Below are 26,432 nucleotides of genomic sequence, written 5' to 3' on the forward strand. Positions count from 1 at the left end.
CGGCAGCTAGAGTAATGATTTGTTAAAGGTACGCTAACCACACCCTGAGGCACACCATGTTTAAGGTGGTGACACACAGGTTGCCTCCTGGGCAAAATCTGTACTGTTATTATGTGGCTCAAGGTGGAAATCCTGGCATTAACTTCCATCACAAAAGATGAATGTTTAGTTGATGTAACCTCTTACAGTCTATAAAGACTTTTAGGGACTATGATTAATCTATTCTGGGATACTGATTGACTTTTCTGTTTCAAGACAATTTTTTCCAGGTAATATTTTAACATTTAATGGTTTACACATCTGTCAAAAAGGAGTGTAGCATGCTGCAATGTGTTTTTGGAGAAATTTTGTGCCATCTTCTCTTTACATCGTGTAGGTTCAAACTTTTTTTTTTTTTTACATTTTAGAGGCAGAATTAGTTTTTTTATTCTTCTGTAAATTAAAAAAAAAAACTCAGGGGAAATTTAAACTTAAAGGGCATTTATTATATTTTAAACTCTCCACCGTGAAAATATTTGCATATTAATAATATTTAATTTCCTATTAAATATTCGTTTTATGGTACTAATATTGCTAACCTGAAAGTGAAACGTCTTGTTCACTGAAGCCACATCTCTCACCGTGTAGCTGCTTCCTTGCCCTCGTAACATTGTTCAATGTTGGCCGGCCAGGAAACCTCTATTCATCTATCATCTTGACCAATTACCCTCACAAGAGTCGCGAGAGCCTACCCCAGTGGAGTGAATAATGGAGCCAAAACAGGTACTTTACTGTAATTAGTTCCTCTTATCAAATCATTGGAAACTAGTATTCTTAACAACAGTTCCACCAACAGGTTAATTATTTACTACTGACGTTGATTGTCCAACTGTGTGCTCCCAAACACACATTTTCGCCATTTTGGCATGTTCATCAGTAAAATGTTGTAAATAATAAATTAAACGGTGTTGTTTACTTGGCCGACTCGGTGCAAAATCTCTCCTCCTCAACACTGGAACCAAAACAAAACTAAAAGACATGGATACTTGGACGCTGGCGTATATTTACTCTTGCATGGATGCTACGACGGCTCGCTATTGTCATCGGGTCTCTCGCAAGTCATGTTTATCTGCTTGGGCGGGGCTGGTACTGAGTGTGCAGAATACAGCAAGGGATGCTTAGAAATGCATCAATTAAAGGCAATAACAATTTGGGGGGGCGTTTAGGGTGAGAAATCAACATTGAAACATAGTTGAAATTTCCAAAAAGTTGAACTCCCATGACGCAGCCCCTTTAAGAGTCTACGTCAGGCAGAGACTGTAATTCATGTCATAGAAAAATAATTAATTGAAAAAATAAAAGTTCCACTAACTGTCAAACACAATCAAGCCATTCTAGCAAAACATGCTAAAGTTGTATGCTTACCAAAACACAAGAAGGAATTTCTTAAGTTGAAAAACAGATTTTTAAAAAATTTGACTTTAATGTTACTTTAATAAGTTCGCTCTAATATTCAACTAAAATCAAACGGCATGAAAGGACTAAGAAGTGATGTGTTTTTTACGATCTTATGACCATATGCACATTTGTAGGAACCACAATTAATGCTATCCTCAATAGTATCATGACAGTTGAAAGGCTATTTGTAACCATCATTGATGGGAGACATATGACTATGTTTTAATCATGAGTCATTCAAATATACATTACAGTCACATACATGCACATTATTCCCATAACATGTCAATCACAAAAGAACACAAACCTTCAAAATCTGAAATAATTCCTTCCAAGTGTGGATTGACTCCAGAATCCGACATATTTCTCAGTGTTGGTCGCAGGAGTCCAAACGGTGGCAACAAGTGTCACACAGCCACAACTCTCTTAACTTTTATCTTTGGGACTGAACACACAAGTTTAATACACAAGTTGTGTATTAAAACTATGTTTAAACTTTGGAGAATGAACGTTCACGCCGCCTCCTCCTTTCTTCTCCACTCCTCTGTAGAAGACACACTCCCCTCTACTCCCTCGATGTCTTGTGTGTGTGTGTGTTCCCCCTCAACCCCCCCCTCGCGCCCTCCACACACACAAACACACACACAAGAGCGCACAATCCAACATACATGCTCATGTACTGCTAGATTTACACTGCAGGTCCCCAATTACAATTATGTGAATATCATTTACCACCTTTTTAATGTACATCATGTGCATTTCAAGTGGCACAAATTCATATAGCTAAGAAAAGTTTTAACTTTTGATGTTTTAATTAGTTTCTGATCAAAGTAACTTAAAACAAGGGCTTGCCCCATATAATCGTTTTCTGTGGGATAAATTAAGCCTTGTGAAGTATAACTTACAATCAGTCAAAATCTCCTTTCTTACAGCAAAGGCTCTTTAAGTACTGTAATGTATAAGTTCATTTAAGTGTCACTTTTGGCCAAGCGGCCAACATAAGCCAGCTGGCATGTTAATTAAAGTGCGCTCACGTCAGCGGTCGCCACTTTCTCGTGTGGCAGAAAAACCAGAGTTGACTTCCTGGTGAAAGTTGACATTAGGAAACCAGGACGGCGCCGCTGGGCAATCAGTGAGATTCCAGCACCAAACACACCTTCTGGAACAACTTGTTATCAGGGGAAATGGAAACACTGGGCTTGAGGGACACATCCCAGCGGGTCATCTTGGACGTCCGCAGTGACCGTTTGAGGGCAAGTGAGATTTTAAAAGGGTTTCTGCAAGGATCCCAAGTGTAAATTAATGCTTTTTTTGATTAACAGGAAGAAAAATTGGAACATCAAGCAACTCACTTGCTAAATTGTCTTTCTTGTTTTTTCATTTTGTGAGTTTTACACAATTTCACAGTCAAAAGTGATGCAATTTTCTGGCTGCTATCCAGATTCACATTACTATGTACAAATGCACATGTAGCAGAGGTCATTCAGTCAAGATTTCTTGAGCTGTGATTTACATGGCAGTAAAGAGGACCGCCTAAGTGCGACTAAAGGTCTAGATACAAACTTGATGTTGGGGTTAACTACACTCAAATGCGGCTAGGAGCTTGTTTTAAAATTGTATAGCCACATTAGCAAAACAAGGTACATGACCCAGTCGCAAATATGAATATTATTGTGTGCTAAAATTAGCTAAACACTTAGTTATATACCTACATTAGCATTGATGTTATGCTAACGGAGCATGAGTGGTGTCCTGGCTGGTCCACTAAATGACCATTGAAGTTGCAGATGTTCCACCAAATGATTCTTGAAATTGGATTTTTATTTAGGGTGACCAGACCTTCAAAATTAAGTACCGGGACATTACAGAACTACTTACTTTAGAATGAATTTAATCACGAGTCAATCTGATTACCAGTGTTGTGTCAAAGTAGTAAAAAATTTTACCCTCTGCTTCTACAGAACGCCATTGTAAATCCTCACCTAACATCTACAACGCACCCCCAGTTATACATGTTCTACAGTGTGAGTGGTCATTAAAAGCACCTCGAGTCAACTGCCAAATTCTAGCGATTACAGTGCTCACTATCTTTTGCTAAACAACTATCAATCAGTGAATGCAAACTTTTTTTCCTTAAGCAGTTAACCCCGAACATCTGCTCCCTTGTTGTAACAAGCGAGATTCTCTCATTCTAATGCACACGCCAATAAATCAACGCAATGGTGGAGCTGTTATTTTGGTAATATTGACTTGAATAATTACTGATTGCACAAATATTGAAGCAACGAGTAAAATCCTGAAAGGGAAGTCAAATGTCAAAGGAAATCAACAGCCCTCGGCACAGGAAACAGGCCTGCCCACTCACAAACTCTTATTTCTGATCACCATTGATTTCGCATCACAACAAGGTTTCTATGGAAAACATACAAGCAGTCACAGCTGGCGATTTAACAGGCTGCAAAAACCCATTTGGGCCAATAGCGCCATTCTAGTGGACACTAATAAGACGGCAACCCTGGCCTATTACACCCGAGAGGTCAATTGCGAAACAGGGTAACATTGTGCGTTTATGGCGCAGTCGCTAGTGAGGTGTCATGGGATAAGGAACAGAAAAAGGTGCAGGGTAAACACGCAGGATTTGAGATTATCCGGAGGGAGTTAACTGCGGCAGAACATCTGTCCGTTAAAATTCTTGACATTTTGCCTTTTTTATTGGAGTGCACATAACGTACATCACAGACCCTGCAGCTGCGCATGCACATTTATAGCTCGACCGAGGGGCCCGTGCACTGCACGTGCTAGCCAAAACGTAGTAGACAACATACTCACATGTATATAAATATAAGTATAAAAATACACACTGTACTTAGACGCATCGGAGTGTGTGGCCCATCGGTAGCAATGCCAGCTCAAAGTGAGTCGTGTTGTAAAAGCTGCACCGCAAAAGATTTGGAGGACACAATTAAACAAAAACACTAAAAAAAAGACTGTGAGAAATGCACACTTTCTCACAGCCAGTGTATTTCTGTAAGCATGGACACGCAGTAGCTTCCGAAACAACATCTGAGGGCGTGTGTGCATGCGTGTGCATTCGCGTGCTGCTGTTGTGTTCAAGTGTCAGATGGGCGAATCGGCCAAACCAAAACGACTTGGCATCATTTGTCTGAGCGATGGAATGACACTAGATCTGGGCTTGGATGTTTGTATGTCTACGTGCAAAATAAAATGATCTGCAAAGATGAGATCAGTTCAGTACTAAAATTGAATTGATGACTTTTTATTTATGTATAGATCATTGTTGTGTATTTTCTGGTGCTAGACTGCTGTAATAGCTTTCTTTGATCCTTCAATACAATTATTTTGCTGTAAAATGCAACAAAATTGTGCAAACTCTGCAAATTTTTAATTTTTTCCAATGATTTGAGAACTTTTTTAAAGTCGAACTACATAAACGTCCATCTTTGCCTGCCTTTGAGCCGGTTCAGCTGCCTTAAGGATTACACAGGACTGATTTAACACTTTATATATTGTAAATTAATTTCCAAAGGTAACACCATAACTGACAGCACTATTTTCATGTCAATATGAAAGTGTTTTAGACTCCTACATATTCAACACATATAATTTTGCCACCAAAATTTAAATAATTCCAAAGCAGCTCCTGAAAGGATCAAATAGGCTGGGCAAAATGTTATATACATATATATATATATATATATATATATATATATATATATATATATATATATATATATATATATATATATATATATATATATATATATATATATATTTATTTTATTTTATTTTTTTTTGTTAATATGTGTCAATCATTAAATTTTGTCTTTACAGTTTTCACCACTAGTCTTAACATGGCATTCTGATAATATCATGTTTGCAAAATATGAATTAGGCAGCAAAATCCACCTGATTTGATGCATCTCAGGGGCGGCCATCTTGCCACTTGTCGACTGAAAATGACATCACAGTTGCTCAGGGCTTAGGTAACGACCAATCACGTCAGTTTTTTGTGTTAAGTCATGTGGCATTCACAAGCTGAGCCATCATTGGTCGTTGCTTGAACATAAATAACTGTGATGTCATTTTCAGTCGACAGCAAGTGGCAAAATGGCCTCCCCTGAGATGGATACAAAACAAGTAGATTTTGCTCCTTAATTCACATTCCCTAAACACAATATGAATCCGAATGCTGAGTTTAGTCTAGTGGGGCTGCATTGAACACTTGATTTAAAAGAAAATTCTTGGGTTGACTTTTCCTTGATGAGTTGCTTAAACACGGTCCGTATGTCAAAGGAATTAAGATAAATTTAGCTATAATAGACATGCTTTCCATGTATTTGCTACAACAACAGTATATTAAACAGTACATTCGTATGTTTCAAATTGATTACATTCAACATTTATTTGACATTTCGTGCGTAAACTGTATCATATCCATTTTCACAAATTATATGGGATAGAATGATTCACAAATTGGCTGCAATTAGATTTTTCTGGTTATTTTCTTCTCGCACCTTTAGCACCATTGCGGTCAGCTGAGAGCACTCGTCTTACATCACGGCGCTGGATAATGTCACTTGTCACACACACACTCACGCACACATTTTTTAAGCTCCCATTATTCACAATGCTTCAATAATGAGCTAAGAAATAAATGAATATGACGCAGCAGGAGGGCGAAGGCGCAAGTGTGAGGCGTTCACTTCTAAAGGATATCCTCTACACCTCTTTCATGGAACATGCTGAACTTCCTTGATTTCCTTCTTACTGAGCTCATGACTGTGAGACGTTTAGTCTGATAAGGGGAAACCTCATTTATTTATTTATTTTGAATTTATTAAGGATGAACGTAAATTGAAGGGAGTGGCTATAAATACTGTAGTCAGTAGATGACTTCTTAGACACCATCAAAACTTGCCTGTGCTAAAGAGATGGCATTCAATTAGCATGAGAAAGCTACCAATTATAATTTAATGTCAACAAAGACACACACTAGCATTTAGTTCACATGTACACAATATTATATGAACATTACACGTTTAATAGTGTCTGTAAAGTTACTTACAGACGATGCTTTAACAATGTTCCAGGGTAAGCCATTGGAGCAGTCTGTTAGCTACAATGAAGTCAATATCTCCCTGTTGTTGCCCTCTAGTGGTGAATTTGAAGATCAAAATCCTGGATGTGACAGGTTATATCCTTGGAAATACAGCCCTATTATTTTTTGGTAAGTTTGTTCCTTTATTTTGGAAAGCTCCAATTGATGTTATTGTCTTAAAGTCACTAACTACTATGCGTTTTTAAGTACACAAATAGCATCTGGTAGTTCAACGGACACCAAATGAAGCCGCATATCAAGACGGTCTATGCGAGTTGTTTAAGTGTGGCAACAGTCGACGTACTGCTGTGATGCGCTTTACAATTATGGAATAATACTTGATTTTTGTCACTTTAGTTTGGAAAATAAAGCCAAACTTGTGATATCCTGCTTTTTTTCTTATCTATTTCTAAAATAGTGAACAGCATCTGCGAAAACAACCTCTTTTTTGAAGTTGACATTCCAGACTTGGTCGACTTTTTTTCCCAGCCCTATTAGAAATACATGTTATTTTCTACATTACCACATATAAATGCACCACAAATAAACAACTTGACTATCGCTTCACACTGATGCTCATTCCTGAACCGAGAAAACCCAACCTGGCATGAACATGCAAAGGCCACACCGAAAGAGCTGAGCCAACGTTTGAAAGCAAAACCTCTCTACTGAGAAAAAAATATTGCGATCATATTGAAATCAACAATTCCCCACGATATGGCATTAGAAGCACTATATTATTTGTAGTACTGGACTCAAACCGTCAAATATGAAAACGCTAGTGTCAGTCAAAATTGAAAATGTCATTAGCTTGTGCAGGCGGACATATTGTCATCTATTGATCTGCAATTAAAAGTAAAAGTAAATATTAGGGTCATAGTTTGAACACAAATGTTTCGCAAAGCAACGAGTGCTGCAGAAAGTCAACAATTCTGGTTGTTATGGTAACAGTTGCTAACAGTACAAAAGCAAGATCAGCACAAAGGTTGACGTTCAGGAAGTAGCCCTACCCAAGTGGAACGTATCAAAGGAAGTAACGCCTGGACAGAAACGCAAACAAATAAGCAATGCAAAATATGAATCACCCACCGGGAACTTTTCAGAGAAAGAACTACCGGTGGATACAACAACACTGACCCCATGTGGACGTTTTCAACAAACATTACACACAGTATTTGTTGACGTCTGGTCAAGTGAATTAAGATCCACGGCTGAATTAAAAGCCAATTTGTGCAGCGTCAACTCATCTCGACTTCTGGATTTAATCAGGGTGAGAATGTGGATGAGCCCTCAATGCAGATGAGACATTGTTCCATTGAACTAAACGGGCATTGCAAACAATACCGTTACAGTTTAATAGCGCAATCAAAACATCGCACTCAGAACTTGCATGATCTTCTGTCAAATCAGCTGACATCTGCTCCACTCCTGCCTCCCATGCAACTTAAAATAAACCATCTGCGTCTGTCACAATTAATCCAATCTCCTATGGAGGCATGGAGACTTACCACTGTTCATATATTGACAAGCACAGCAGCCACCAAGAAGATTAAAAGTGGGCTGGTGACAGGCCATCACTGGAGCTTTATTCAGTGCTGCTCCACATATGCTAGTTATTCGGGGATAATGTGCATGCGTTTCTTAAGATCTGAGAGGGAAAACCTCAGCGAGAAAGAGATCAGGCCAATCAAAAGCAATCAGGACAGCTAACAGACTGCCTTGTCCCATGCAAATAGTGAAGAAACGGACATGCACTTACTGGCTATTCTGGCTCGCTCCATAATTCCACCACTTTTTGAAACTAACTCCCTCCTTCCCTCTCCTCTTCTTCATGAACAACTTCCCCTTTTCATGCCCCGACCGAGTGACTCCTGACGCCCAGTCACCCTGTCCCCCAGCGTTCAACCCTCCCCTCTCTCCTCCCTCCCTCTTTCGCTTTGACTTCCTCCAACTTTTAATGTCTTCAGTCTGTCACTGACGTCGGCGGGCCATGTGCGACTCATATGAAGTTTCTTTTTTTCGTTGCTTTCCTTTGCTTTTTCTATGCTCAACAGAAAAAAATGGCTTCCTGTCCACCTTGTTGATGTCAGTGCGGTGGCTGATTGACTAAGGTGGCCAGACGTTCCATTTTAACAGGGATAGTCCTGATTTTCAACCGTGTCATGAGTCCCTGCAAATTTTGCCAGTGTTAACCCCAATTTCAAATAATTACATCCCAACTTACCGTTTTTTTTCACAGTCCAGCAAGCCAATTGTTTGCACCATACATATGTCAATCACACAGTTGTTAGAGCAATCTGTAATCAAACAATTAAAAAAGAACCTTAACCAACTACTTTCCCATTCACTCGCTTCTGTGTCAATGAATCATGGGAAATGAAGTCAGACCAAAGTGAGTTGAGCTTTCTGTCCCAATTTTGCACTTTCATCTTCATATGTATACAGTTTCTTACACTTCATAACATGCTCAGAACGTGAGTCTATTCATTCATTAGTGCTTCATTATTACTGCCCTTATTCCTCTATTATAATTTTTTTTTCAGTTTTTTTTTCTGCTTTATTATTTGCTCGATTGTGGAATGTAGTCTGCTCGGGGAAGTGAACAGAATAAGAATTTCTTTGTATAGAATTACTATGCAGATGACAATAAAACTCTTGAATCTTGAAGGTGAATATTTGTTGCCGATATTCATTTTTGGTCAAAGAAAAAATATGGATGGTAAAAAAAAAAAAATAAGACCAACAAGCTCATAACATTGTTATGATACCTTTCAGCACAAGTTTACAACTTTTCACAGTTATTCATGTATTTGCTTGTTGTTTGTTTGTTTAAACATACATTTTAGACAGCATAAGTATTTGTCGAAACATTGAAAAAATATATATATCATGGGGCTCCCAGGGTCATCAGCATGTTTCAAAAAGTTAAATGAAAACAAGTAAAACCTACTTTTATTTCATTTTAAACAAAAGAAAAAAATTGCAGAATGTTTCCAGATGTTCCCAGACTTGTGTTTGGTTTTCACTAAAAACATTGTGTTTCTTAGGCTCGTATTTCTGTTGAGCGTAAATGAAAACTCCAAAAGAACAAACTCTACTGTTTGCATTGAACAATCAGTATATTATCTACAGAATGTTTTATGACGTGTGACTTATAGGTTTGCATTTCAAGTTAATTTTTGTCTTGATGGTCTTTGAATTCAATTGATCGTACAGTACTAGGTTCTGGCAACATAATGCAGTCAAATCTTTGAGTTGCACTTCGATATTATTATTATTATTTTCAGAGAAAATTTGAAAAAAATTTTCTCATGAAATGTGGGCCAAAGGTCAGGGTACAGTACAGTCTGGACTGGTTGCCAGTCAAATTGTGGATACTTGGACCGAATTCGACAAATATTCAAAAGTAATCATTCTCCTTAAATATCGTGAAAAATATAATGAGGCCATTTTTTGTATACATATTCATTTTGGAATCGGGTCAAAATTCTGAAAAAAACGAGCATTTTTGCTCTTGCCATTCTGTTGGATCCGATGTAGCAGATGTTGCCCTTATTGCGAAATCGCCACCGGGAGGCTATTTATGAACACGCAGCAGATTGAAAGCGGCGACATCAGCACTTTTTAAACTGTGTTCTCACGTTAAGGGAAAAAAAGAGGAAATACAAACTGACAATATGATTCATAAAGGAAATATTACCTGACCATCTTCAAATTTTTCATTTAGCAAAGGTTTAGCAGTGACTTTGAGGGTATCAACCCTAAAATCCCTAAAGCTGAATAAATGACAACATTCGCAAAGAAATATGAAATTATGAAATGGAATTTGAGTTTTCTTTGTGTCAGCTCAACTTTAAAAGGTGTCAGGGGAATATAAACAGTAAATAGAGCAGCAGCGTTTTTCTTTATGCTTTCAGAGTCAACATCCTAACTCCTAACAAGTATGTTCAAGAGAATCTCAAAAATGTAAATGGCTTAAAGACAAATGGAGAAGATCGAGAGCGATTTTAACAATCAAACAAACATCCGACCAACATTTCCAATGCTGGTGCTCAGTCAAACATCAGAGCAGTGATGTGAGGCAGAGATTGAGATTTTTTTTTTTTTTTTTTAAACATAGCATGCGTGTGTGTCATCAACCCAGATAATGACAGTGGAGAAAGGCGTTGAGTTGTCATTTGCAGTTACTGTCATTCCAGTGTCCGTGGATAGAATTACAACAAAACCGTTGTTCAATTCATGCACGCGTATCTGTTTGTGACACGACAGTGTTGACATCGTCTTTGGCAAGCAAGTGCAATCATGTGTTGTCACAGTTGCTTGTGTGGCCAATCAGCCTATTGTGTCATGCTGCCATCATTTTGAGCTTAAACAAAAAGAGAGGCAGGGTTCATCCTTAAATGCTCCTTTGTGTCATTTCAAATATTCTATTTAAAACACTGAATGCAAAGAATATGATGATATTTTTTTTTTTTTAAATAAGATAAAGAATAAAAAATGTAGTAGGTACTCATATACTGGATTTTTCTGACTATAAACCGCGACTTTTTCCTCATGATTTGAGCTCTGCGGTTTATAGTCCAGTGCGGCTCATCTGGTTTGGTTTGGTTTGGTTTTGGTTTGGTTTGGTTTGGTTTGGTTTGGTTTGTTTTGGCTTTCTAGCCATCAGGAGACAATCCATCGGTCAAGTGTATCAGTTCAAGGTGTCATGAAACAACCATGAAATAGAACTGAAAAGTCAAAAATATGTCAAAACTGAAAAAGATTGTGTATAAAAGTTTATGATGTGTAAATTTGATTTAAGTTACATTTGATTGTATTTAAATATTTATGACTGTATGTATGAATTATCTGCAATGTGTTTATATGTTCACTAAAATAATCCAGCAGTTAAACAAGCAATTGGGAGACAGAAGAAGATGCTTTTGAAGAATTGATTTAGAGTTTGAACTGCTATTTAACTCTGCAGTCTTCTGGAGGTGTTGTGTTAAAAATAATCCACCCATTTTTGCATAAATATGTTGGTGCTAAATATGCAGGCATGTTGAGTCTGTTAAAGAGAGGATGTTGGCTGTTGGCAGGCAATTACATTTTTTAAATAACTAGAACAAATTGAAAAACTTCCATAGAACATCTTTTTGCGTAAATACCTGATGTTATGACCTGTGCTTATAGTCCAGTGCGGCTCATCTGTGATAAAAATTGTCAGGCTGCGGTTTATATACCAGTGCGGCTTATAATCCGCAAAATACGGTAATAATGGCATCATATCTATCAGGTTGGATGATTCGTAACTTTTTGGCTATACTCAAATGTATTGGGTCAAAGCATCTATAAAATGAAGTTTGCAATTAAAAAAAACATCATATTTGTTAAAAAGTCCAATCTGACGGGACAGAAGTACATGAGTAAAATAAATCTGTGAAAATAATAGCCCTTTCAGGTCTCATCTGGTGCCTCCATAATTTGATTTGCAAGAAACCACCCTGCTCGAGGAAAAAAAAAAAAAAAAACTGGCAACAGGAGGCATGACAGTCACAGTGTCAATCATTTAATCGCACACTCGTGACCAAATTTACAGATCACATTACAGAGCACATCAATAAAGCCCTCACGCTGACCTGTTACCTTGGGCTTCAGGAGCTTTGCTGAAGGTTTTTAAAAAAAAAATATGGCCCATGCCCCATTTCCCAACAACAGGGTATAAGCTTAGCAAGCTAGCGCAAGAAGATTCAGAACCATTGCAGAATTACCATGTACCTGCATCATCTCATTTATAGTTTTCATTTTAGTTGATCGTGCAATGCATTCAAAGAAACTAATTTCAAACGTAATATTTGGGTTAAAGTAACACTCGGTTATTTCGAAGTCATGATGAAGAAATCAATTTTACCATTGTATTATTTTCTTTGGAATCATTCAAACTACATACCTCAAAATGAGGAAAGATGATGACATTATTCACATAATTCCGACTTTATTCTCAGAAGTCACAATTCTGAGAATAAAAAAGTGAGAATCTGGTCATTATTTTATTCACTGGCCCTAATCCTTTTTTGTAAGTGGTCTTGATTTAAAAATACCGAATCCACCCTTTCCGAGACATAACCAAATAAAATGCAGTTGTTTCCCACATGAGATCGTGATCCCTAAAAAGTGGTCTTGAGGTCCATCTATAGATAGACCCCTACAACTACAACACTAGAATTCAAGATAGGACACATCTAAAAAATGTCTCTTAAAAAAACAGTTTTAATCGACCGGAGCATATTTTTCTCAGATGATCTCAAACCTGGCGTGACACGATCACACGAAAAAGTCAATGCGAAAAAAAAAATCTGAAAAACGCCCCACGCCTAGCCAAAGTGAAGTCCACAAGTTTAGTTTTACACAGTGATGTGGCTAAATCCAAATCTTGCCAGCAGCTTTCACGCTACATCCTCCCCTTTTAACAGACAGTAAAACAAGGCCGCTCGCTCTTGTAAACGACAACTTTCACTCCCTCAAACATACCTTTCATCACCTGGACACTTCATCATCCCACCCAGATAGAAGCCGACCCTCCCACTTGACAAACTCATGGAACGGAATGGCTTCAAACACCCACGGACAAACGCGCGCACACACATTGGACTGACGTGATTAGGCAACATTTTCTCCACGATGAACACACACTATCATGAAAGCACTTTCCAGCACATATGCCAAAGATGTAGCCTATATTCGCAGTCAGTGAGGCAGATGGTCATGAAGCACAGACAGTCACGTGTGCTTCGTGTGCAATCATCCAAAAACGCACATATCCTCCCGCTAAACAGCGATGTGTAGCGCACACTGACGAAGAGTGGATGGTGGGCCCCGGGCTGCACATTAATGTAAGCCGTCACTTCAGAGCACAACCTACAGCCTAACGCGTGACTCCAACATGCTATATTTAGTTATGTAAGAGTGGAGCAAAAACACACACAAAAAAAGTCACCAGCACGCCAGCGTAGACTTAAGGGATGCCTGCCAGCATCGGATGCACAATGAAGGAGAAGAAAAAGTGGGAAGAGCGTGAAAGAGGTGCATGGGAGGTCTTGAAGGACGTTCGTGGAGGGCCGACAAATAATTTAATCCTCATGACAAAAGAAGGCGAGATGCATGTGAAATTGGTCCACTCAATCTTCAAGGACAGTGTGCCAGACATCCATTCAGTTCTTATCTTCAATAGGCTCACTGGTGAGCTGGAACCAGGTTTGGAGTGGTCCTTCTGGAGTAGCAAATAAAATTCTTGAAAGGCTGGAAATGGATAAAATATATCCTTGCCTTGCCAGCATTTTATGTTAAAAGCTATAAGTCAAAACTAACGTTTTTCATAGTGTAGCTGGTCATGCAATCTATAATCAGATGTGACTTATTCTTTTTTTTTCTTCTTAATGGATAGTTTGTTTTTTGATGCATTTTTTACTTTACCCAATAAAATTACAGCTCTTCCTCGAAGGGACCGAAGGAAGATAATAAAACTGTGCATCCACATTTTGCGTTTTTATGGCCAATTCTTACCTTATTTCAAATCAATTATTTCAGTGCGTTGATGCACCATATGCATTTGGCAACCACCAAAATGGAAGCAGAAGAAAAAAGTGTGGTATCCAAAATGTCTTTATCAATTTTTCATACCAGGATCCCAACAAGAGCCTCTAAAACAGGGGTATCAAACTCATTTTTACAGTGGGTGACATTTTAGTTACAATTTCTGTCAGAGGGCCGGTATGACTGATTTTAAGAGTGTTCGTCATACATTTACTGAGTCATGAAATCAGAGGCCAGTAAAAACGGTTCAAAAGAGAGATTGGGAATTAAAACATGCTTGTTTTTTTCCTCCCAAGTTGAAGACAACTTGCAAGTTTTAGCCAGAAGCTTGAAGTCAAATCAGAATTTTGCGGGACACATAAAATGATTTGGTGAGCCGGATCTGGCCCCCAGGCCTCGATTTAGACACCCGTGCTCTAAAAGGAACAGACATCACTTGTTAGAATATAACTTTATATATAAGTCAATTCTTTGGCCAAAATGCGTCACGATTCTAGCTGTGCCATTTTTTAAAATCTACCATACAATGTGTGTTTTTGTGCGTGTATTTTTAGAGAGAAAGACCCACGAGTCACTCGTGTTAATAAACCCATTTTTATTATAAAGCAATTAGCAGTTTAGGGAAGCTCATGCTGAAATGATTTCCTGCGCTGTGTTCAACTTTTACTGCGGAGTGACTTATGTGTTTTGTTTTGTTTTTTGTCTTCATGTGGTACTTTTTAATAGATCGGCTTTTAGTATGGAGTACGATACAGTAAGCGTGCCGTGTTAAGATTTTGAAGTTGAAAACCAAACGCCTCAAACTGAGCCTCGATGAAGGTATCATTCGGTCCTGATCGCTGACCGTAGATAAGACTCAATGTTTTCGAAGTCGACAGACGATAGATATTTCGTCTCCAAACGGTTTGATCAGAACAGCGGAGCCTCAAGAACCACACTTCTTTGTGATCTGATGGGGAATAAAACAGCACGAGCGGCGCGATGCGGTGCAGCCAGCCACAGTCGGATGACCTCACCAGAGCGCTACGCGGCGCTCATCTCCCCCACATCCCCCTTTTCGCGTCATCATTATACACCACCATGCACGTGCTGCCAAGAGAAAGAAAGAGGGGGAGGGAGGAGGCGCTGTCCTCCTCGTTTGCTCCACGTCCAACCTGGGGCATGTACAGAGGACGACAAAACTCCTCACATCACTCATCTACCAAAAGCCAAATTTAGAAGCTGACCCTGTACGCTCATGACTGTGTTCCCATGAGGAAATAGAAGTCCTGTATGTTTTTCAGTACCTCTACAAATCCTTGTAGTGCTATTATTGCAGATTCATACGAAATCTGGAATCGATTTTGATGAGACGCTTTCCTAATTGAACACGACGCACCATCAAAAGGAAGCCCAAATGCGATTCGGAAACTTGTGCGCACATCATGTGAGCAATCAAGGATGATGAGGTCTGATTGTGTCGCTATTTTCCCAATCAGACCTTCCACCTGACTGATGACGGTCACACAACGCTGCGTTTCAGGGCTAAACCAGGGTTGGGGTCATTTGACGAGCATAAAGAGCCAAACAAAATAATCAGCCGACCCCGGCACAAAGAGGCACAAATCAATTGGATGGCTACTCCACCGAAACTCAGTCACACTATGAAACAATCACGCTTGCAAGAAAATGAGTGGCGACTACAAGAAAGTGTCTATAGTTCTACCCTAGGGTGCCAACTCTAGTTATGTGACAACATTTTCCATTAAAACCCTGAAAAGTAGGCTTTTATTTGTAAAACTAGGCGATATTATCCCATATTATACTGTGTATATGGATGGATGGATAATGGATGGATGATGGATGGATGGATGGATGGATGGATGGATGGATGGATGGATGGATGGATGGATGGATGGATGGATGGATGGATGGATGGATGGATGGACGGATTTAAACCTAAACTGTCACTCACTATTCACTACACACTGTGCTTTCTAGCCAAGGGTACATTTGGAATCATAAATATAGTCAAGTATTATTGTAAAACACAATGTATACAGAATTGGTACAAATGAGTGCCCTGCCTTGTTTGTATTTAAAACACAGAAAACCATATTTTTTCTCTGAAAGTGCTGGAATTTATGATTGACTGTTATGTCTGATTCCAATTTAGAATCTTGGTGTTGGCTGGGTCACTCAGTGTATAAACAATTGTTCAATCGTATTACAATGACAAATTCATGATCCCGATGGGCAACAGCCTAAGTGTAAAAGCTGAAGCAGAAATGTGGATAACCAGGATAATCACAAGCAGTTTTTTTGCAGATTCCCAACAAGACGTTTCAGGGCTCATAAAGTCAGCAGGGTGAAGAAAGGCCACATCGTTGCTCATGAGTCAGCAGCTGGCATCGTGTCCGGTCTACGCTGAAGGCAAACGAGCCAGTGCTGGGAAACATGCAAAATTAGAACCAACGCATGACTCTGTTACTTGTTACACACACACACACAAAACACAAGCACAATGTACACTCAAACGCCGTATCTAATCAAATCCAGTTGGAAAAAAACAACCCATCTTTTTAAGCCGCAACGAAAGGCTGACAATTGAAATCCCACCACGAGGTCAGTTGGAGCGTCGAGCCAGACGTGGTTTCATTACGGTGTGGCCGTGCTGCAACTGACATATATTTCCTTCGCGCCATACGGTAACCATTAGACGGCAAAATCCAGCTGGCAGAAGACTGAATAAAATGGGATTTCGTCAAACATCACTTATAAGATTGAGGAGGTGTGTTTTTGGAAAATAGACCAAGGCCATTGTGGACATTGTCACAAGCCCATTTTGCATTGGTTCACAATGATTGCTGATTGCAGTCATGTGTGGCATTAACCCCCTAAAACAATGAGCTGTTGTGATTCGCCCAAAAGTGACGGATTTTGGCCTGGTTGAAATCATTGCCTGACTTCCAGGGATCATAAAAATGATCCAGGTGATTTCACAGGATATTGAAGCTAAGCTCAAAAAATAAATGAGAGTTTAACCTCTCTTAATCTTTTCGGGAATTAATAGAGGAAGAAAAACATCCTCCTACATTTTGACTGGTATCATCGCTAATGTAGAAGATCCAGGGCTGCAACTATCGAGTATTTTCGGTTTTCGCATATCTTGCTGAAAATTTGAATTGAGTAGAGCAGTGGTTCTCAACCTTTTTTCAGTTTAAAAAAAAAACAAACATGCCATCAGTGTCTGATTTATTCAACATTAGACACTTTCAAAATTTGCATTGGTCCACAAAAAAAAAAAAATCAACCTAAAGTATCCTGTTATTAAAAAAAAAATAACTTAGCCGTCACTTCAGACATTCACAGACTGTTCACAAAAAAATATTAAACATAAAGCGTCCTGTTTGGGTGTTACAGTGGAGATATTTTCACCAAAATAAATCATTAACTTAATTATTAATAAATATTTGTCCCCAAAAAATAATCAACATAACGTGTCATACCGATTCTCTAAAAGAAATCATTCTAAATAAATATGTGTCCACAGAAAAATATTCAACTTAAAGTGTCCTATTTTGGGATCATAGTAGAGATAAAAAAATAAATCATTAACTTGACAGGTAACGAGAGGCTGCACCTGACAAGTTGGGTCCAACCATTCTCATATGGGGTAGAATCTTGAGTTTTTACAATAATGAAATTCAATAACCTACTGAACATAAATTTGTTTTGTGAACTTATATTTTCCTGAAACACTCCCCAATAGGGAGCACTTGAGTGCTGCTAGCTAGCAGCTAATTTATGCTGGACACAGCGATAATGAATTCCCTGAGTCAAGTCCGAAACCTTTACAACAATAATTTATTCTATGCGGCCCCACTAGTCGATTAGTCCACTACTTTGATTATTATTGTGCAAATATGAATTATCCACCTCAGGGGGCAGCCATTTTGCCACTTGCTGTTAACTCAAAATGACATCACAGTTGCTCAGGGCTCAGCTAATAAATAACACTTGACTTTGATTTGGATTCAGTTAACGTTGATTCTCAATCATCTGCAAGGATACTCAAAAACAGCAAGACTTTCCAATGCTTGTGGTTGTGGAATAATTCTGGTCAGTGCTTTACCAGTCGCCAACTGGTTAATATTTAATAGCAGTTCAGACGTCTGCCAAGGCCGATTAATATAAAATAAGCTCATGTGACTTGAATATGCAATATTATTAGTGCGACTCATTGTGATTATTATTTTTTCATTTCTTGTCCACGCTTGGCATTAATACAAGTGGACTGTAGCAGTAAATTCAAAATCTGTTCTTGTATGTAAAAGCATCCTGAAAAAACGGATCCTTGCGCAATACATGGATACCCATAACATTTCTTGAACGTCTGCTGCATAGTTTCTGCGTGATCAAAACAAACTATCCGCTGAACAGTGATCCAAACCCTTTTTTTCCAGTGGCGAAGAGCTGATGATGCCTAATAATTAGCTCATATAATCGCAATCACAGTCAAGTTCTTCTAATTAAAAACCAGCGTTTACACATCAATCTTGCATTTGTGATCCCGACCTCAGTTTAGCTTGCGCCTTTAAAAATTTGCCACATCAGCATGAGGCCCCACCGCCTTCACCTCCAACTCTGCAAATGGACCCGAAAAGTGAAGAGGGGATGATGTCGGAAAAAGAAAGAGAAGAAAGAAGGAGAGAGTTCCTGTGGTTCCTCGTGGCTGAGGCGCTCTATAATCAGCATGCCAAACCCCTGATGTCCAAATCCACCACTTGAACCCCGACAATCTGCACGCATGCAAAAACACAAACACACTCATGTGTGCCTGGAGGCACACACAGATGCAGAGTAAGCTCTGCAGTGATCTTGTGGAGTTTGGCTGTGGAGCACATCCAGAAAGGATGGCTTGATGAGCGTGACCAGGAAGTGACTCAAATGCTGCCACCAAAGCTCCTGAAACCCAAGATAAACTGAGGGAGCGTTCGGGAACACATGAAGAAGACAAGGGGGAATCTTCCGTGTGTGTGTTCCCTATGTGCATGATGTATTGGCAATTTGAAAATTAAGAAGGTATTGGGTTTTTGGAGTGAAGTTTCTGCTGCTTCAAGACATTGGAGTAGCATAGGTGTCCAACTCTAGTCCTAGAGGGACACTATCCTGCATGTTTTCTGGTTTTCTTTTCCCAACATAATTGATTCAAATGATTAGCTTGTTAGCAAGGTCTGCAGGAGCTTGAAAATGATCCTGATCATTTGAGTCAGAGGTGGTTGAGAAAGAGGCTTCATAAACATGCAGGATACCGGCCCTCGAGGAATGGAGTTCGACACCTGTGGACTAGAGTATCGACTTCTCGAGACTGAGAAAAGATTTTTGGAGGCGGGTTCAAGACAAGCTCAAAATTGTGTATATTGTATATCAAATGACTGGCGCCAGGTCCGTTCGTTCTCTGGCGTGGTGGTTTCTTAAGTATCTAAGTAGATTGGCAAGATAGGATGATTTTTAAGCGCCTATCCCACTGAGGGACAAACATTTGTGGATGTTGATGAAGGTACCACATCCATATTCACATCAGGGGTTTGTTCATCCCCTAACAGTTTTATTGTTTTTTCATGAGCATGTTCAAAATTTCCTTGAAAAAAAAAAAAACAGTACAAAGTCTGATGAACGTTTGTAATACATTTGTGACCTTGAATGAACCCAGATGAGAATGAATGTTTCTCAGCAGAATAAGCCATTACTGACAGTTTAAACAAATTGACCAAAATGTGTTGTTTTTTCTTCAATTATTACTATTATTTTTTAGTTATTTTATATATGTCAATTATTTGCTTATGATATGCCGCCCGCCCCTGTCAAACACACACATACCCACCAAAAATCACCTTCAAAAACATTTTTTCCACTCAACAGTCCTTTGATTTGCTGGTATTATTTATTATCAGAGTGAATAATAGGTCTGAATAAATATTCACAATATCAAAAAAGTAGAAATACTTTTAAGACGAGTTAAATATAAAAAAAAGGAAAAAAATACGGTATGCTCTTTCACATGATAGATAAGTGTTTTGTTTTTGTTTTTTTCTCAAAGCCTTGAGACTTCCTAGGTACTAGTAAGCATCTAAAGAATGTGGCAATTTAAATTTTCTTAGTAAGCCCTCCGTATAGTATCTCCACTTAACATGGGAACATTTGTTTTGCAAAAAAAGAAAAAGAAAGGGTTATCCATGAGAAAATTTAAGAAATTCTGATTTTTAAGATACTGTTTGCGTGCAAATCTTTTAGCATAGCTGTTTGGAACCTAATATGAAATTTAAAGGAAAAAGTGACAGCGCGAAAGATAAATGCCCTTTTCTTGGTATGTAGCCCACCAAAGTGATTGATGTTCCTCCAACATTTCCTTTCCATTTAAAAACGCTATGGATACATCTCTTGTTGCTACCAATGTGAATCAACTTTACTAGCTATAAACAAAACAAAACAAATGAATGACATCTTTTCCCTTTCACAGCCAGTTTGACTTTGCCAAAGACGAATCACAATTTCCAATCAGTCAAACTGTTAAGATCCACTACACTACATTTGCCTATAACATTGTCCTTTTTTTCTTCTTCTTGGAGGCCATGTTTTATGATTCACAGAGATGAACCCATAGCCTTTTTCTTTTCAACAGCTATACCTTCTCCACCTCATTCTTTGGCCTTCTTGTTGATCGTTTGGCTCCTAATCACTTCTGCTTTGGTCTTCTCTAGAGGAATTTGGCTGCTTCTGCTGTGACATCCTAACTCACTGGCTCTGTTCTCTATGTGCCTGTAGGACACGCTATTCTGCAGGTCCACTATCTGATCTGAAGTTTCCAGTCCGGACAACTGCAGTGGATGCAAAAGATAAAAAATTCGCAGAGCTTTCCGACCCCCCGAGGCGTTGACTCGGAAGATGCTCCAGACAAACAAAGTGAGTGGAAGGGCGTGATATAATCTGATGTTCACAAGTCGCTACAGCTTGCTTTTAAGTTGATGTTAATTGGGGCAAAAGCAAATACGGAGCAAAAAGGAGGCTCTCGTTTTAATGGCATCTGCGCGTAACATCAGGTGTTGTGTCTAATGAGCAAAGTCCTTCACGACTGGCTGATCTGCTCGTCACGCTAAGCAGCGGCGACGTGGCCTGTTTTCCGCCTTATGTTATTTACACGCCCGCTTTTTGAAAAGCCGGAATGTCATCGTCCACCCGCTCTATTTTTAGACGCGGTGGCACGTGACGTCATACTCGCATTTGCATGTACGCGCAATCAGCCGTGAAGATTTGTGAGACTTTTCATCACGGATTGAGAGGGAATCGCCACGTTTGGAGTGTGTGAAGCCGCAGTCGGAATCATCGCTTGGTATACGAAAGTGTCATTGGCGCTCGACGGGCGATCATTTCAGTGTAAAAACAGAAAAAAATTGTATTAACAAATGTTTTTGAATGAGAGCTACGAGTTGTCTTGCCTTCATCGCTGTCGCCCGTACTCATCATCAAAAACTGACAGTGGCAAATAAAAAGGTCAAGAAAAGGATAGCTCCCGGTTCTGAATATTTTCCACAATATTCGTATCGTACTTGACTGTGGCCAACCTTTTTTTGATATCTAAAATCTAGTTAAAAAAAGACACGCACACACACAAGGGAATAAGCTATCTTCACAAATGTAGAATAAATATTAATTTAAATGCCAAAAAATGGAAAATAACAACCTATAAATCTAATTGTGAAGGGTTTTTTCTCATCAAAGTCTTCACAGTCCAAGAAAATATTTAATTTTTTGTCATACAAAAAAGGAGACCAAGAAAAAGAATTCCCAAGTTTTTTTTTCCCCACCAATAATGTGACCTATAACCAGTACAACTTAAAAAAAAAAAAAAGTAGAGGGAATTAAAACTATACTATTGCTGTGGCGATATTCAGAATCTGTTTAATTGACATTTTTTTAACCCCAAAAAATTCCAACTTGTACATAAAATGTTGATGTTTTTTTTAATGATATAACACTTGCAGTGATATTAAAAGTCTACACACCCCATTAAAATGGTCTTTTTTTTTGTCATATAAAAAAGACCAAGATAAATAATTCCCAAGGTTTTTACCGCCAATAATGTGACCTCTAATCAGTAAAAAATAGTGAGGGATTCAAAAACAAACTAATGTGGCGCTCTTCTGAATTGTAGTCACACTCTTTAAATGTTAATGTTTTGTTTCTAGCAGAAATGTGAAAGTTTTGTGCTACACTGTTTAAAAGTGTTCATTTTCCCTCCATTAACTCTTCCGTTATGTCTGAAGAACAACCCACAAAACATGGTTGCTAGAAATTCCTGCAGATCCTTTAATGTTCCTGATATCCAGTTTTTGTTAATATTGCTTTGCTTTAGTTTCACCTCTTGATAGCTGATGACTGAAATCCCTCTGGTGTTGTAGAATGTGTGCACAAAAATTTCGAGCCCCCTAGACTATCAAAACGATATTAAAAGTTAATAAGAGTCACTTTAAATCATGGCCGGTTTTTACAATGTGTTTCAATGTGCGTATATCCCGTGATATTAAAGGGTGTGCACACTTTTGCAAGCACACGATCGCAGTCATTTGTTTTGCTTGCATTCCCTACAAGTCACTTTACGTAAAAGATGTTATTTGAAATGATTTATTTTTGTCTCATCACAAAAAAAACAGCAATTGAGCAGGGTGTGTAGATTTATTCTATCCACCGCAACTTAGCGGTTAGCACGTCTGCTTCAGAGTTGGGACGTTCCCTATGTGGAGTTTGCGTGTTCTTGTGCATGCCCGTGACCTTAATTAGGACGCACACTATAGAAAATGGATAGTTCATAGCCCAGCATTAATCATATTATCTTAAGGGTTTGAGCAAATATGATGTGTCATTTCCTGCAAATGGGCCGGAGAGGATTGAGATAATAGCCGAGCAAAACGTTATCAAGTGGGATGAATTCAACTTTGGCCGGGACGGAAAGCGTTTCCAGCAGGCCTCATAAGGAGCCAACACAAAGACTTTTTGAACTCGCTGCCGATTAAAGCAAAATGATCAGAGCGCTTTAATCCCGCCGGATGAGCTCAAGCACGGGAGGTTGAGGTGATAAGAAGAATTATACGGCCCGCCACGCTTTAGCGGCTTGACTCGAGATCGTGGATCAAATGGCGGGGAGTAAAAACTCTGGTGTGGCGGCAACCTGGGGCCAATGAGTGAGTCACCCTCAAGAGAATGCAGACATCGTGGAAGAGAAAGAAAAAACTCAAATGGCTTCCCTTTGTCCGCTACTGCTCTATATGGGAAGCTGGCCAAAGGCTTACTTGAATGTGTATGCTGTTCTTCCATAGGTGTGTTAATTGTTTATTTTCTTGACTAATTAACAATTAATTAAGAATTCATTCATAAATCTGGAGGGTTTTTTTTAAGTAAAAAAACAATGAATACCAGGGTGTTTTCCAAACCTTTATTCTAGGTGTACTTTATTCAGCAACTCCAAAAAGTTGTTTAACACAAGGTTGTTTTTTTTTTTTTTTATCACTGGCTTGTCTGCTGGATAATTGTGATACCAAATGATACAAATGTACAAAACCTAAAAAAGATAAAAGCATACACCATTTTGCAAAGGAGTCATTATAACACAAGCAAAAAGTTGCTTCAATTAATTTGCTCTTAATTTGAAAAGAAAATGTATTATTCTCGACACGAGAGTGTCACAAGAACCTAATGTTGTGACCGGAGTTATTTAACATTTTATTACCAGAGGTGGGTTTATTACATAGATCCCCGCCCCCCTTCCGTCATTGTTGGGCTGCCATTCTTCAAGCCGAAAATACCAATCGCCAGCCAATCGCTCTCCCTTCCCTCACTTCCGTGCTCACTCATGAGTTCAAACAATACGAACTACCGTGTCACACATCACAATGCCTAGTGTGCGTTCTCGTGGCGAGCGGCCCACATCTGTTTATTACGTTGTATCAATATATGACCTGAGTGATAGTCACACAGAAGAGCATCCAAGTTTGAGTCCATTTTCATTCCAAATATCTTTTCACTGTCACCACATTATTTTGCTTCAATGTTCACTTGAACCTGCAGGTCAACATCAAGAACACTCCTCAACAAAGTGGAATAAATCCTCATAACACGCTCCCCCAGGCAAATGTCCAACACAAAGGCTTGTATTGAAAGCTGAGGACAAGCCATGAGAAGATATAACACAGTGGACTGTGATCTCTCATGCGTGGGAAGATATAACAGGGAAGAAAAAAAAAAAAGTCAAAGAAACGCAGTGCATTCACTCGACGAGTCTCCCTGTTTTTTCAGGGTCACTGCAATTGAAAGTGGAGAATAACATGAGTCCATTTAGCTCATCAAGTCAAACGAGGTCGGGCGATCGGCATCCTCCGCAAAAACACATCACAGCATCGTTCGATTGGTGGTTGAGGGACGCAAGTATGGAGTATCCGAATATTGATCGATTTGTTTACTTTGCAAGACAAGAATGAAATGAATCACACGTAGAAATGAAATATGTTTCATAAACTAGACAATAAATAAATAATTAAATAAATGATCATTATTCATGGTCGATTACTCGTTTACAGATCTAAACTTCAAGACATTACTAAACATTTTTGTCCGTTTTATGACATTACTACAGTGACCCTGAAGTGCAAATCATACAAAAAAACAAGCAAAAAAGTAATCGCAAACAAAAAACAAAAACGCCTTACAAGCGAGAAGGACAAAAAAGAAGCAAACAAGAAAAGGACACATTAGGAAAAAGAAGCAAACAAAAAAGGACACATGCTTTTAAAAAAGAAGCAAACAAAAAGGGACACACGCAAGAAAAAAGAAGCAAACAAATAAAAGGACACACGCAAGAAAAAAGAAGCAAACAAAAAAGGTATGTAAGGTAACTGTGGTGTATATTTTCTGCTGTCAAAAGTCCTATTTTATGTATTCCTAATTTATTTTATTTTAATTTATTTTAAAAAACTAACTCAATAAATCTGATTCAACGTTTAACTGACCAAATAAAGACCAGATAAATAATTGATTAAAATAACTGTTAGTCGCAGCCCCATTATAATCACGCATTGTTTTTGCCCTATCTTCCTGTCTGCCTAGCAACAAATGATGCTGCAAAACTCACACACTGCCACAAAATGACCATTTTTGCCAGTTGACTGAAAATGACATATTATTGCGCAACGCTCAAGGAGCAGTGAGCCGTAATTGGTCTAAATCTGAAAACGGAGCGACTTTGATCATTTTCAGGCGCCAGCAAGTGCCAAAATGGCCGCCGAGATTGATTCAAAACAGGAGGATTTTGCTCCTGAATTTGTTCCACAAACACAATACTTATCAGAATAGTATGTTTTGATTAGTGGCACCTAATAGAACATAGTGTAAAAAAAAAAAGTAAAAATAAAAATAAATTGAATACGTTCATCCATTTTCTGTAGCCGCTTATCCTCATTAGGTCGCAGGCCTGCTGGTGCCTATCCCAGCCTGGCAGAAGTTCACAGTGAGCACCTAACCTCTCACGCTTCCTCTTTGAAAACGCTCACGCGCGTGGTAGAAGACTAAATGCACCTCCACACACTATTTCGGCTTCTTCAAGCCGACAGTGATAAGTCTCCCAAAGGGAATTCCAAAAGTCAGCACCTCTGTGACATTTAAATTCCCTAAAAATGTTAGGAGCAGATTCCTTGAGGCCCGGCACCGTCGCAGTCGATTTGCATGTGACTACACCGCAAACGTGCATGAATGACTGAGCAATATTCTTTGGGCTTGGATTTTACTGTGTCCTCTTTCCGTCACAGAACCTGCTTGTGCCCGTTTCATCCGGAGCGACGGCTTTTATTGCCCCTCCCAAGAGTCTCTGCTGTGGATTCCCGAATGTTGGAAACGCGTACACGCAGATGGGACCCAGACGAGCGACTGTTGCGTAATATGTGCACATGAATGCAGGAGCTCATGATTCGGTGGTAAAACACCATAAATATTAGGTATATACTTGGCTAGGGATCATTCAAATTTATTCCCACAGAGGTAAAAAAAAAAAAAAATCCATTTTCAACCAATCATTCAATATGAATTTCGATGTAATTGATATTTGCTTGAATTTAAAATTGACCATTGAATTAATGTTAAAAATGCATTTTCAGCATACTTTATCAAGTCGCGCCTCATATTAAAGGCCTGTATGAGGGCTTTACAGATCTCTGAATATGTTGTCAACAAACCCTAACATGATGACACAATGACAAAAAAAACATCTTTTCAT

General features: G+C 38.8%; 1 protein-coding gene across 4 annotated transcripts in view; it reads right to left on the minus strand.

The window, feature by feature from the left end:
* The window catches only part of LOC148421375 (neuronal-specific septin-3-like), a 75,380-nt gene that overhangs the window by 46,210 nt on the left and 2,738 nt on the right, over window positions 1–26,432 (minus strand). Inside the window, exon 1 of one of the 4 annotated variants that reach the window (XM_088419839.1) lies at window positions 8,316–8,393. The exons of 2 other annotated variants lie outside the window; for them this stretch is intronic. In XM_088419839.1, the coding sequence (XP_088275965.1) occupies window positions 8,316–8,337 (22 nt within the window). In that variant the 5' untranslated portion in view covers window positions 8,338–8,393. Of the gene's footprint in view, window positions 1–1,744; window positions 1,955–8,315; window positions 8,394–26,432 lie in introns of those variants that run through there. One more of the 4 variants, XM_088419835.1, reaches the window with a different exon arrangement.

Source organism: Hippichthys cyanospilos, chromosome 7 (assembly GCF_059441005.1).
Source record: "Hippichthys cyanospilos isolate Australia breed blue-spotted pipefish chromosome 7, RoL_Hcya_1.0, whole genome shotgun sequence".
Classification (NCBI taxonomy): domain Eukaryota; kingdom Metazoa; phylum Chordata; class Actinopteri; order Syngnathiformes; family Syngnathidae; genus Hippichthys; species Hippichthys cyanospilos.